This window comes from Chanos chanos, chromosome 3 (assembly GCF_902362185.1).
Source record: "Chanos chanos chromosome 3, fChaCha1.1, whole genome shotgun sequence".
Classification (NCBI taxonomy): domain Eukaryota; kingdom Metazoa; phylum Chordata; class Actinopteri; order Gonorynchiformes; family Chanidae; genus Chanos; species Chanos chanos.
This window is the reverse complement of record NC_044497.1, coordinates 25,394,513-25,409,217: the sequence shown is the minus strand read 5'-3', so window position 1 is coordinate 25,409,217 and position 14,705 is coordinate 25,394,513. Positions and strand designations below refer to the sequence as shown.

The window sequence follows — 14,705 nt, the reverse complement described above, 5'->3', positions numbered from 1 at the left end:
AAATTACCCTCACTGTTTCTGGCATATAGGTCATGAGAACAGGAGAGGATTTGAAAGAAGGCAACAACCACTCACTGTGGTGTCGTAACAGTTTTACAGCATTAACAGCACACATTTCTTGTACACCACACACAAACAAAACAAAACAAAACAAAACAAAAAAACCCACACTGGACAATAATAATGTTTCCCACTGCTGCTCTCCAGGGGAGCCATAGCTCCACACATTAGAAATCTCCCTCTGCACTGACACACCTGCCCCAGTTAATCAAAGGCTTGGTAATCAGTGGAACCAGGTGTGTTTGGACAGGAAGAGATCCCAAAATGAGGAGTGCATGTGTGGGAATACTACTATAGATTTGGTTCAAGATGCATGTGGTTTTGAACAAAAACAATGGTGGGTTTGTGCACCTCCTGCAGTAACTGGTTATTGTCATGACTGTTCCGCTGAACTCCGAACAGAGAGAGGTTGAAAATAATGCCATGACTTCAAGCAACCTTCTGAAAATCTTTGAAAAATATATTTGGCCCAAACACTGATTTGCAAAATAAATAAAAATGCAACGATAAGGCATATCATTCTAATTCAGCTTAATATGTTCTAAGCTACAAAAGAATTTGTCATCATCATCATCATCGTCATCATCTCCACTTTTAAGGCTAATTGGATAAACTAGCAGGGAAAATGTCACAGACTCCATTTTTTATGCGAGTTGATACAAATCCTTAACATTCAAAATATTGCTTTTACGCTGCATCCTCGATTTAACTAGAGGTCCATTCAAACAAGGCTTATGGTTAACTGCTTTGTTTTTCTACAACCTTCTAGTGCTTGAATAATGAGACACGGTATGCTTTAAGCAATGTGCTACATAGACCAGCATAAATCGATGCCTTTGTTCCACCAGCAGTGAGTAGCGAGGGCTGTCGGTCTCCTCCCACTGAGCTCCATCCCCCAGAGTGAATGTAAAGTTCATGACAGAGCTAAATCCAGCAATAAATATGCATTACAACTACCTAACACCAAAAAAATTTGCTTCGGTTAAAAGTCCTGTTTATGTTTTTGTTATGCAAATGCTTACATATTCAGTCCATTTTTTGTGAAGTTTAAATACATCCAAGAGAACACCCAAGCAAAACGAGGCCGCAGGGAACAGAGCTAATGGACGTGGCAGAATACACTCCGTGGGGTTCAGGAGCCCGCTATGCAAATATGTTGGAGATGAATTCACGGAATCGTTTGGCATACTGTTCTGGGTGAACTGTGGAGATTTCAGCGCCAGCCTGGGGACAAGGACAAGAGAGGTTTTAATGAGATTTGTTGTCAGTCATAAATGAGATGTTTCGAAATGAGCGATGAAATGGGAAATTGCTTTGGAAGCTATGACTTCCCTTGTTGAAAGCCCATACGGGAGTGATCGACACAAATAGAGGATGCAGTGCACCCGTTAATGTGCGTCGACACAAAACTGACCCCACCTCGCTGCGTTTCGGCAGAAAGCTCACTGACTCACCCCGTGTTTGACGGTCTTGGCCGCGTGTGCGGCCTTTTTCTTGGTATCATACTGCGTCAGCACATCGATAAGTCCCATGAAGTAGACCTCCCTCTGTGGTGCTCCTGGAAAGCAGAAGGAAATAACATGCCTAATGCCTCTCCATGCTCATTAGAGACCACCATCTCAACACCTCAATTTATTACTCATTTCCTCTGAGCCATATAAGCAGCTGCATATGACACAAATGCACGGGCGGCTAACGGAGTGACTAACAAAGTCAGTGCTTTGGCAGCATACCCCCATGTGATAATCACACTCTCAACGCTTGGCCCCATTTGGTCCGGTAAACTCACCTGGTGCACTCTTGACGGCATACACGTCCACGTAGGGGTCAAACTCGCCCGGGCCCAGGGGTTTGAAGGAGTTCATGTACCCAGCGATGCCTTCTGGCGATGTGCCGTAGGAGCCCACTGCCGGGGCGGGAGCCAGGCCGTTCTCCGGCTCTCCTTCGTCTTCGCCGTTAGGCTCCTCGACCTCCTCTTCCTCACGTTCAGCCCGAGCCACGTCATGGATACCCAGCAGGAGGCTGTAGTCCATAATCTTAAGCTTCACCAGGAACTGAATTAGGAAACACACACACATTCATGGGGTATGTGTATTTAGTGGATAATGTCATTAAAAATCATGTCTCAGTCTTGAATGCTATTGGACCTCAGAGATTCATGACTGTGTGCACATGAGCCAAGATACATATTATTGGATTTTGGGACTTTTTAATCAGAGAGGAAGCAGGCGGTGAGTTTGGGACAAAGGTTCTCTGTGGTTCACTGTTTTTAAATACAGGTGACCTCCAAGGCAGCTCCCTCTCCCGACCGACGTAGTATAATAATGACTGTTCAACCACTGCTCAGTGGACAAAGATAATTAAGTGTTCAGATGACACCACAGTGCCTGGATTGACAGCAAACAGTACTATGGGTACTGGAATTAAACAAACAGCAAAACATGCTCCAACTCAGAGCAAAGAAAACAAAAGAAATGCTTCTGAACTAGAGCGGTAAGAAAAGCCAATGAACTATAGCCACTTGTCCTATATTGTTGAGACAGTAAAAAAAAAAGGTGGACAGCTGCAGGTTCCTCTGTACCACAGTTTCATCCCATTTGGGGAAATATTAACAGTGCCGCAAATGCAGCACATCAGAGATTGTTGTGTCTTCTTCTGAGTGGCAAATGACAGAATTTGGAGAGTCTCTGGGAGTCAGTCATGTAACTTCAAGTGTTATCGCCCTTCCTGTGATCGTCAGGCTAGGGAACCTGAACTTCACTGAAAGGGGACAACAAGAGAGAGTAGCCAACGCTGTATCCGAAAAATAACCAGCTTTAACTCCCCACAGCACATGACTTTTTTTTTTTTTACATTTCGCCTTAAGTAACATCAATGCATCGTCATATCAGCCTTTCCTCTGTTTGAGCTGCTTCCTGTCTGACAGTTTACTGCTGAGATGCATTAAATTCAAACCTGCAAGTCTCTAAACTTAGGGGGGCTTAGCACTGCGTTGCAAAGCCATGTTACACAGAGCTGCATTTTTTTCATTTAACCTCTTCTCTTTCATTTTAGCTGTGATAGAAAGCCAAACTGTTTTAAATGCACTTGTGTTTTTTATATATTGTGGGCAGTCACATATCGCTACTCACGCTCAAATTCACTTTTATGCTGCTTTTAAAAACATTTATGTTGTTATTGTTGCAAGTTTAAACAGACAAAGTTTTTTAGAGAAATGTTTGGAAATTACGATGTAGATGCTTTCCACATTCTAATCTGCATGCACACACATGCAAACACGCATGCACGCACGCGCACGCTCACACATGCGTGGTACGTTTCATAGAGAATCTCACCTCTACATCCCTGTTAAGCTTCTCTAGGATCTTCTCTTTCTGCTCCTCTGTCACGTACACCTTCTGCATGTTATTCCTGAAATCCACATCCTTGTACGTGGGCAACTCTTTCACCTGTAGAGAGGCCATGTTAGCATAATCCACACAGACAGTCAGATTACCAGCAAAAACTACAATGACTTGACATTGTATATGTGGAACACCACTGATTTTATTTATAGGTACTGTGGGGAATATTATTAATTTGAATAACGATAATGATAAGAATAATAGTAGTTACTGATTAAAATTTAGATTAACAGTTGTGTATTACCTTTTCCTTGTCACTTGCTTCACGTGCTACCAAAGAACCCTGTAAAACAGACATACCTTAGGACACTGGAGGTCACACAATGCATGAATCAGCAATCAGTGGAGCTCAGGTGAGCTAAAGCTTTACTTCAGCAAAGGAAACAAATATAGACAGAACTGATTTTTTGAACAGTGTACTTCACTTTTCTTCTCTAAGCTGAACAAAATGAGACCAAAAAAAAAAAAAAAGGAATAATAGCCAACAGTGCTACTGGGAGTGAAACAGGAATTTGTTGCAGAGCTTGCCCTCTTGTGGTAGAGTTATGTCTGTGTAATTAAAATCAATCTACAGGTTTGCACTCATATGTAAACATCTAATAAGTGTTCAATGTCTGCACTTACTTGTAATGGTTAACTTCTATAGTTAACCATATAGTTTACTTCTATAGCATGCCTTTATTGTGCTGGTTTGTTTCATTGTATAAGAAAACTCTTCTATAAGAACACTTCAAATCCAAAAAAAGTCATTGAAATGAATATTTAAGGAGCTAAAATACAACAATTCTGAACACAACCATCTAACTAAACCTGAGCACAACAGCACTGCTTTTAAATACACTGCACTGCCTTAATGTATGCTGATCAATGAGACATTTAAGCCTGTGTGTTCTCTTACCTTTAGGTCATATTTCCTGTGAATGACCAGTCTGTGACTGAACACATTCCTCATGACTATCAGGTAGGTGTCCTCACTGTCCACAGTCACACGATACATGCCCAGGAACTGAGGGAGGAGCGTGTTGCCATGACACTTGACTATATGCTGCAACAAAACAACAACAACGACACAAAAAACAACTTTAAAATCTGTAAACTCATGTACCAGGGTTAAACAACCCTCCTGCTAAAGTTACAGTGTATGCAGGTTTTATGTCCAACTCTATTTAAAAACACTTCATTAAAACACCAGGACTTTGATAAGCACTCTAAATAAACACAGAATCAGATTAGGGCAGTGCTGTGGCAGGGTTGTCTACCTCTCACTGACACCTACAACGATATCACTTTTTTCCTCTAGGAAAGTATTATTAGGCTCCTTCAAATATTCATAATTCCATGGCTATACGTTTCACAACTGACCAATGGCGTAAAGTTAAAAATTATGATGTCAACAGGTGGACCACAGTTAACAGAACAAGGTCACACATCTCTAGGTTTAATCAATGACATGCCGATGGCGTTTTCGCTGTGTCTCACGCTGTTTCACAAACGTCTGCAGCTGACCAGTAAAAATCAGTTACTCTTCAACAGCATTATGTAACCTAGTGCAACATTTCCATGCAGGAGTAATCCAGTGGTAGTTAGCAGATCTAGCATACATGCACAGGCATTCACTGCAGCAGATTTCTGGATAAATATTAAAAAAAAAGAACAATTTGAGCCCTCAGGACATCGGTAGAATCCAAAAGCCTTGCCAAAGCACAAGCCAAGCCTTGAATCAAATCTGCTCATTCAGCTCGGGCGGAAACAGACACAACCCCATCCACACATACCTCCGTCATGGCCAGCGGTGCTCTTTAAACAAATCAGGGGCACCCAACTCCTGAGCTAACCAAACATTTATATCAGCTGCTTCGCAAGCGCCTGTGACTGGGACAACTCTGTTAAAAGAGTCGTCACACACAACTTCAATGCTCCGTTCACTGTCACTAGCCATGTCCTAACCACACAGACCAATCCCGAGAGAAAACTGAGAAGGAAAAAAAATGGCATCGCATGTAACTACCAACATGGCAGGAGGACTACAAAAACATGTCTTTGCGAATAGGGAAGAAAAGAGTACATCTGCTTATTAAAGCAACAAACATGGAGGGTTGTCCTATTTTCCTTGATTAGACAGTGACAATGTAGTTCTAAAAATACTACAAGAGTTTAAATGATATATTTCCATGTCATAAGATAAAGAAAAAGAACATAAAACCTTAAGGGGCCTCCATAATCACTTGTAATATAATGTAATAACAACAGATCATTAATAATAATGCTAGGGAAACAAAAACCACACGGCCATCTTGAAGTTATGTCAGATGAAGAACTTCGGGTAAATGTTTTGTTTTTAATGTTTACTCTTACTCTGACTCAACCATCACATGTTCAAACTGTTCCTTTTGGAGGAAGGGTGCAGTTTACTGATACCATCAAAAGCCTGATGTAACTCTGCTTCTACTGCTGGTCTATTAACCTACCACACACCAGACACCCAAACCCTGATGAACAAAGTCAGTGTACCTCACAAACGCCACACAGAAACTTGGTAATTTAGGACCACTATATACCAGGTCACTGATGAAGCTCTGTTAGGATGCTTCAGTAACTATAATACTGTTGATTCAGAGTGAAAGCTCACAGTAAAAGTCAGTATAGTTGTATAGTTTAAAAACTGTATGTAAAGCGGTATACCTGGTGATATTCTGACAGAATGTTATGCATGTCTGCCACATCCTCACTTGAAATCTGCTTGATGACCAATGTACGGTCATAGGAAGTCAGAAGAAGCCCCTCCCCCTGCCCCTCTCCTTTAATAGGTGGACTGCGGGCCAGTGAAACCTGAGGAGACATAAAAAAGAAAGAAAAAAAAAAAAATGCAGCAAAATTCAACTAGAATCAAATGCAGCTACAAGCAGTTTGCAAATACTACTTGATAATGTGATTTGCTAGTTAAACTCGTGTTAGATGCAATATCTGATAACTGAAATAACTGACTTTCACAAACTGTATAACACATTACATGCTGTCATGTCCAATACCTGATAATCAAGATCTTCAATTCCAAAGCGTTCCCTAAGGTTTCTGAAGACCTGTGGGCAGTATTCCTTGAATTTAAAATGTCCTGGAAGATTCTCTCTGTGAGGGGGGAAAAGAAGGACTCTTTCACTCTTCGTGTCTTCCCATCAGTACAGTTACCCCCTCTTTTTCTCATACCCCGCCCCTTCTCTTTTTCCGTTTGCCAAAGGCCACCAGAATCGCTCACCCTTTTTCTTCATTTCCAGATAAAAGCATAGGCTGCAGGTTGTGGATGCATTCCTTTTATCAGACAACTAACATATCCAACACATCCTGATCCAACTCATCAATTCATCATCAAGCCCCACACTGTATACTCCTCTGACTTTACATGGGCAGGACTGGGAAATACTGCCTTAGAACAATGCTTCCAAACAAGAACAAGAGCAAGAAGCTTTGTCTGACAGATTTTTTTTGTCTTTGCTAAACAGAAATAGTTCTGTCCTACGCAGTTTCAAGCTAGTGGAAAACTGGAGGTGTCAAATTTGTTCTGAAAAGTTTTGTGGCACTATACGAAACACAATAACCAAGTAATCACGTAAACTGTACATTGATATACAGTGATCAGATGTAGTTTAATGGGTTGCTTTACTTGTTGAAGAGGTGGTTGTTGACTTTGATTTTGGTGTTAGCTTTGAAGTCATCTGGGAGCAGCATGACAGGCACTGGCACCTGGTTTAAATCATTTATCTGCGAAACAGACAACGGACATTATCTACAAAAAAACAAACCATTTTCAGAGCGTACGGTCACACTTCAAAACGCTAATGCTCAGGTTATCAAAGACATGAAGTATGGATGGTAAGGGAACATAGGCAACTTGGACAAGGATATAACGCTACAGAACCGTTACATCAGAAATGACATACGCAAGAACAAAAATGATCTATGGCAGTCTGATGTCAGATAGCATATTTATCTGGCGCGAGCACTGTCTTAGAGTAGAGGAGAGGGTATTTAGCTTGCTAAGCCAATAATGCTATGGCTGTAGTTTAATAACTCGTTTGCCCCAACAGGTTCATACATCACCAGTCAATCAGAAGAGAGGTACAACAATATTCACAGCAAACTGGTTCAGTCAACTTTAGCGTCGCCCTCTTTATTCCGTAGCCACAATAACAGTTGTTAACTGTTAACTCATAATTGTGTAACAATGTATCATGGTATCTTGTTATCCAACACGCTCATATTACGCTAGCTAACAAAATATTACAGGTTATGTTCGGAACTATAACTAGTGCAAAGTTGTAACTAAGATGCATTAATAATCTGACCGAACACTACAAAACAGCAAACCAGAGCTAGCAAGCTAACGAAATTGTTAGCATGGAAAATGGCAGAATTTAGGAAGTTTAACTACCTACCGAGTGATTTACTCCCCACATAAAAACGCTGAGCACAGGGTCACTAGCTCGGAGAACTTTCACCTTCTGTTGTACAAAATGTTTCTTTTTGGTCTTTGTTTTAGGTGCTAAAATGACCATCGGGCTTGAGGCGCTGCCGGGATTACTGTGGGACGCCATGGTACAGCTTGGTCGGGAAGCAGGAATAGTTCTCCTCGCTCTGCCTGTATCCCGCTTCTTTTCCTGAACAGTATTCTTACTGTCAATCAAAGGTCGAGGCAGTGGACGTAGAAATCCGTGAGTAGCTCTCCCTCTCTCACACCTTCTTTTAGTCCCTTATGTATTCCGTACTCTAAAAACTTTACAAGATTAAGGTGTGAAGAAGCAGATGAATGACCCACATACCCCTCCCCCATTCCAGAGAAAAATCTTGCAACGAAATGACAGCACAGAATTCAGAAGAATCTGCGCTGTCGCGTTAGCTCACCTGGTTCCTTGTCACGTGACGATTAGATAGACAGGTAAGGGAATCCAAAGGAACGCATTAGTTACATCATGTGACACACAGTGTAGGCGGGAATTGCAGGCTATGCAGTATTATAGCGTTTTCATCAGCTAGCCGCTGGCCACGGTGAGAAGTTTATGAGTGAACTTTGTAAACAACGCAATTTACGTGCTGATCCAGCCAAATAATACACAGACTGCACCTGTTCTTTGTTGCCTTAGACTACAATCGACAGTGAAAGGAGGTGATGCTCTTTCCAATGATGACGCTTTTGGTTCAACTTAGCTACGTCAGGCTTAAAACTACCCCATGTACCAACCTTAACATAAAAGCTACTGTTCGCCACACGCAGATGTAATTAGTTTTTCTTCATTTTCAGTGTTATAATACTTTATGAAAGAAAGTTTCGTAACCTCTGTCATCTTTCTTTGTTACATTACAAGAGGTGAGGGTACGTGACAATGTTCCAGATCGTTAAGATTGTCACTGAGGAAGTTTGACGTGCCACATTCTTTTTGTCAAAAGGGAATCGGGGCATTGTTACCGACTCTTATCTGTCTGTTATCTGTATGTATACCTGTATGACCAGTGTCGAGGAACTGATTCATAATCAGCTGAAGTTTGCTGTGTTCAGCCTGTCCTGTCAGAATTCAGTCTAACAAGATAATGAACATGCAGCTTTCAATGTCCCTTTAACATTTCTCATGTCACTGGAGGATTAAGTCAGTATGTAAGAGGTAAAGTAAAAATGATTTTTCCTTCCTCCAAATTTAAACAGAGCACAAATCTTGCATCCATCAAAGTGATACTGGTGTTTATTTAGACATCCACAAATGTGGCCACACTGTTTGAGGAAACTTACTGCTTCATCCAGAAGAGGACATCTGTCCTACTTCTTTAAGTATTTCACTGTATGTAAGTGAAATTGATGATAAATACTGCCCTGTAAAACAGTTTTGAAAACCATAGCTTTACTTCACAGTTGATATCCAATACTCCTGATCCATCCAAACCTTAGAAGTAGGTCAAGGAATGTGATTCAATGAATGCCCCAGCATTTTATGCGTAACTGCATTTTTAGTTCTTATACATGGACAACTGTGATGCTTTACTGTATGCTGTTACCTTGGAAACAGGCATGAGTCCTTGTGTAGGTGCCATAGCAAATTGTCATTTGCATGCATGAAATATGGTATAAGTCTTTCTGGTTCTGTAGATTTCACTATAGCAATTAGTCTACAACTTGTAACTTTATATGAATGATAGATACAAATCTGTAATTATGTGCATTATTTATCAAAAATATGGACACACAAAAAAAGCCTGACACCACCAATAAGAGCCACATGAATCTTTTTTTGGAGACACTGAAATGCAAAGTCATGGCTGGCAAGATTAGTTTGACAGTACATCTGCAGGACCAAATGGTTGCATATCTGCAGCAATGCCAAAAGACCTGCAGAATCTGCCTGTTTGTTTACTTACAATACTGTCACATCCAGATCCAAGGTGTATAGTTTTTTTTTGTTTTTTTTTTATTCTGTCAGAATTGATTTTTCAGTGGCTGTAATTTGAAATAATGTTTATGTTCTCATATGTGTATGCTCAGGTCAATCCTGTCTAAGGACACAGCAAGTCATATTTTATTATATTAATATATGCCTTTATTACTTTCCATTGTGATTTCTTCACTTTTTTTCCCTAGGGGTTTTGGACAAATTGCAAATTTGCAGGGTCTTTTGCATAGACCTGCATCCACTGGCACAGACATTGAAACAACAAGATCAGTATGAAATAGATCGTCACACATTTTTTTATGTTTGTGGAGATATTTTTTTTTTGTAACCTACTTCGATGTGGGAAATTACATGATTAAAGTCTATTTGAACTTAAATTCTAAATTAGACAATTTCAAAAGCAAACATTTTTTGATACACTCCAATGTTGGACGATCAACATAAATAGAAAAACAATCATGAAATGAAATAATAATAATAATAACAATAATAATAACAATAATACAAAAAGACAAAAATAAAAAAGAACATGTACAGCAGTTAAATATCTTGTAAGGTTGTGGTTAAGTGTGTTTGTTCCTTTGGGATGCCACAGATGCATGGCTCTTTTTCTTGAATGAAGTAAAATAACTTTTTGTCCCGACAATGAAAAAACTGCTGACAATATAAAAATACATGGCATTGTAGTTCATTAAATAAATCAACAATTTATATATATATATATATATAAAACATTATATTGAAGTATATAAAAATATGCCTAACAACTTCTCAAAAAGGGGTAACAGCCATCAGCATTCAGGAATCAGCCACTTCGAAACACCATCGGCCACAAATACCTCACTTATGTACAATCTACTACGTGTTTTAGCAGTCAGAGTGTCAGCTCCACACAAAAGCAAAAAAAAAAAAAAAAGAAGAAAAAAAAAAGATTCGATGCATCCCAGATCATGTGCACATATGATAGCATCTTGATGATTTGATTACATGATACGATTCAAAAAGTATGCAAGTCTGCAAGGAAATGTACTTTTATTCCAGAATAAATTAGCTGAAAAGGTATATTCAATTTCTGAAGTGTAACATAGTCAGTGTATGTTTTGGAGAGAGGGAGAGGGGATGGTAGGGGGGTGGGTTGGAAACATTGTTGCGCATCCCCCCCCCCGCTTAACAGTATTACAGCCCACTGAGAAAGACACAAACACAGGCAGTGTTAGCTATCACAAAAAAAAGAAAGACAAAAAATCCACTATGGGGCCAGGGACCTAAATCCTTAAGACTACAGCTTAAACAGTGTTGTGGGGTTAATATGGTTGTTGGCTCTGTCCTTATACCATCAGTGAATGATTCAGATGACTGTAAAGCTATGGGAGCGGATGGGCATTTGGGTTGATGGTAGACTGGTGAGTCTGGACTGAGTCAGTAAGTGAGTGAGTGAATGGGGCATTTCCCATGTGAAGTGGTTTATCCCTGGTGTCTCCTGGCCAGGCAGTGTTGAGCACAAGCAAAGTCATCCCCTCTCCCTGTACTCCTCCTCTTCCTCCTTCACCTCCTCCTCCTCCTTCTCCTCCAGAATGGGAGCTCTGTCACTGCGGCTTAGCCCTCACTCCCCGTCACATGGTAAAGCGCCGTCTTCGCCAGCGCGAGATGGCACAGTGTTGCCGAGCTCATCTACACACCAGCAATGGCCACGCTGCATCCCCTTGGAGGATCGACACTGTGAGAGAGAGGGAAAGATGTCATTCCTTCCCTCAGCCACGTTTTACAAAGGATGGTTGTCAGCATGACATATATTCTTTGGCCATGGGCTTTGTCTCTGCTTACAAATACAGAAGGAATCTTCTAAAACTGCCCTCATTTAAAATTACCTGCTTTTTCCTGTAGTAACCACGAGTGTCACAGTTGGGGATGTAGATGTCACGATCGGACTGGAAAATGGTGAGCTCCAGACCCCGCAGCACAGAGTTGAGCAGCTTACGGCACGGAGCCTGGCGAGGAAATGAAAAGACCAAAGATGGACGGAAATGGGGGGAATAGCCTACTTCATGCATACCTCTGAGATAAAGGGAAAAAAAAACGTAGGCTGTGTTCACTTGGGCATACTTGGGTATCGGCCCGTTTAGGTTTTTTTAGCAATGCAGTCAATGACGCAGTAGCCGCAGTAGCACATGCAACAAGCAAACATATGAAATGTGCCATAAGTTTACACTATTATGTAATGATATTGTTACACAAGGCTTTGCTTTTCAGGTCAATGCGTATGTCGAATCCAGTGACTTTTTTTTCCGCTTTACTGTAAACAGAATCCCATCAAATTCAAATTGACCATGAATGGCTGTGGACGCACATATTGCAGCAAACAGACGCTCTCAAGGAGTTATGTATTCATATCACGCTTCCACGGTAACATTATGTCATAAACGTAATGCATCATAGGTTGCTCTGTGTGTTTTTTCTAAAGATTAGGGCATGAAAAGCACATAAGCTGAATGGAGATGTTCACTCAGAGGATGAACACAGTTCCTCTATCAATCACAAACATAAATATATTTACCTTGTCAATCTCCCCACTGTGTGATGGGTGTGGACCTGTAAGTAAAACAAGTTATCATTAACACAGAGATCAGTTCAAAACCAAGAAATCAGCATGAGCAATGCACGTTTCCTTGTGAATGTCTAAATGTACAATAACTCATTACGTGTTAATATATTTAGCTATAGGTTTCTCACCCACAAATGAAAGGACAGAACCATTTTCTTCTCCCCCCCCCCAAGCAAAGTCCACTAAGTGAAGTTGCAGTGGCATAGATTGAACAGAAGATGGAGACCATTGCTATGTGAGACAGCATGATCAGAATGTAGGTGAAACACTCACTCAAACATACATTTTCACAGGCTCTCTTTTTCTCATTCACTTCATGCACATATGAGTATACATACATGTATGTATATTACTTTTTTCTCGTTTTCTGTTTCCCCATACTACTGCTCTGTTGCAACCTTCATCTCTTTTCCTTTCTCTTTCTCTCTCTTTTGCTTTCTCTCTCTCTCTCTCTCTCTCTCTCTCTCTCTCTCTCTCTCACACACACACACACATTGAAATAAAACTGCAAGTGCATAGTCCATTTATGCACACACTGATATGCAATCACACACATTATGTTCGCACATGCATTTAACTGACCAGAGATCCTTTAACAATCAGTACAATGAAAGAGTCTCATATCACAGAAATACTTGCATACCACACTGGAATTTACTGTCATTGCATGCAAACCAGAAGCTGTTCCCAGTGTTTTATGCTGCTGTCCTTGCTCCAATGACATTTTTGTCACTCCACCAATTCTCTGACACAGACCCTGCAGCATACTGACAGAGGCGATCGCTTGCCAATGCATCTCTGGAACCTGCAACACGTCCTTGTGCTATTTACTGTAGTGCTTAAAGCAGATTATGCTTGACATTCTATCGCTGCATGCATCCTGGCAGAGCTATACCGCAAGGCAGTGTGTGGCATGAACGTGCCCTAGCCATGCTCTCCCACACCGGTGATAAAGCTGTTGAGGAAAAGCCAGGCTCAGGCGGTGTGAATGTGAACATGCTCGCGTGGCTGAGTCTTACCTGTGGGGTGGGGCCTCTCAGTGGGACTGGTCCTGCTGTGCTTGGCGCAGGAGCCCCTGCCCTGCAGCAGAGCCTGGAGGGGGCTGTGCTCCCGAGGAGGGGGAACGCAACGCAGCCCTTTGGCACAACTCAGGGTATACACTCCACAGGGTTCCCCAAGGGCCAGGACGGACGTGCTTGCCGCCCCAACGTGGTCCCGGGAGGCCCGACCTGCACCCAAGGTCTCCTTGCAGGTGGGACAGCCCTTGTGGGGGACCAGGCGGTTAGCCAGAGTCAAGGTTCCGCACTGGGCAATCAGCAATAGGACAATGGCCATCAAGTTCAACAGGAAAGACATCTTGTGTCCTGCTCTGAGGTTCTCCACACTCCCAACTGTCGTATGTAGTCGATGCTATTTCTGGAGGTGTGTTTCTCTTTCCCCTCTTCTGTTTTCTTTGCCTGCTCCTCAGCTTTGCTTGGTGCTCAGCCTGTTCAGTCGCAAGTCCCCCTGCAGTGCCAGAGGATACAAACCGAGATCGAGAGAGACACAGCAAGCAGCAGCTTTTAAAGATCTGAAAGGCGGTGATAGAGAGAGCGAGAGGGAGAGAGCACAGTTATGACACCTTCAGGGGCTGGGACTGAGAGAGAGAGAGAGAGAGAGAGAGAGAGGGAATGAGGCTGAGAGGGAGGGAGAATGAGTGAGGGAGAGAGTGAGAGTGAGAGAGAGAGAGAGAGAGATTATTTTTCCTTTCAGAAATGATCAAGCTCTGCTCCAGCTTTCCCTCACCCAGTATTGCATCTGGAAACATTCCTTTTCCCAAAATACTTACTCTGGCTATGTTCACCATACTGAAAAGCCTGCATTCTGGACTTTCTCTGCATCATACATAAATATGTCAGAGCACACTGGTTATGTTTGCCATGGTAACAATGAAGGTAATAGGTTCTGTTTTTTTCATGATAAAATGGATTACAACACTGTGGAAACAACTTAAACTACACTACCACAACTTCATTCTGATTTCTCTATCACATAAAAAAAGGAAAGTTACCAGATAAAGTTTAATAGATAAAGAGTACAATACTGAATTTGTTTTAAATGTTAAATAGGGAGAAATATCTGTAAATGGGGACAAAAGCATTTAAACTATGTACTGGATCTTGCTGTTTCCAGCATCATGAATCTATTCATTGGATTAAAGACACCATT

General features: G+C 41.4%; 2 protein-coding genes across 4 annotated transcripts; both read right to left on the bottom strand.

Annotated features, from left to right (window-relative positions):
* Positions 1-79: 79 nt before the first annotated feature.
* Positions 80-8,256, bottom strand: pip4k2ca (phosphatidylinositol-5-phosphate 4-kinase, type II, gamma a). Of its 3 annotated transcripts, none has more exons than XM_030769098.1 (10): positions 7,895-8,256; positions 7,123-7,220; positions 6,494-6,590; positions 6,147-6,293; positions 4,363-4,509; positions 3,709-3,747; positions 3,396-3,509; positions 1,850-2,114; positions 1,515-1,618; positions 80-1,284 (listed from the first exon to the last, which is right to left on the bottom strand). In XM_030769098.1, the coding sequence occupies exons 1-10, from the start codon at positions 8,051-8,053 to the stop codon at positions 1,204-1,206; spliced, it is 1,251 nt and encodes a 416-aa protein (XP_030624958.1). In that variant the 5' UTR covers positions 8,054-8,256; the 3' UTR covers positions 80-1,203. The 3 variants fall into 3 exon arrangements, with proteins under 3 accessions (XP_030624958.1, XP_030624959.1, XP_030624960.1); XM_030769099.1 differs by having other exon boundaries at positions 6,494-6,559; positions 7,146-7,220; XM_030769100.1 differs by lacking the exon at positions 6,147-6,293.
* Positions 8,257-10,679: 2,423 nt separating this feature from the next.
* Positions 10,680-14,008, bottom strand: igfbp6b (insulin-like growth factor binding protein 6b). Its single transcript, XM_030769003.1, has 4 exons — positions 13,517-14,008; positions 12,450-12,484; positions 11,764-11,883; positions 10,680-11,612 (listed from the first exon to the last, which is right to left on the bottom strand). Exons 1-4 carry the CDS (start codon positions 13,851-13,853, stop codon positions 11,499-11,501), a joined length of 606 nt encoding a protein of 201 aa, XP_030624863.1. The 5' UTR covers positions 13,854-14,008; the 3' UTR covers positions 10,680-11,498.
* Between the last annotated feature and the right edge of the window lie 697 nt (positions 14,009-14,705).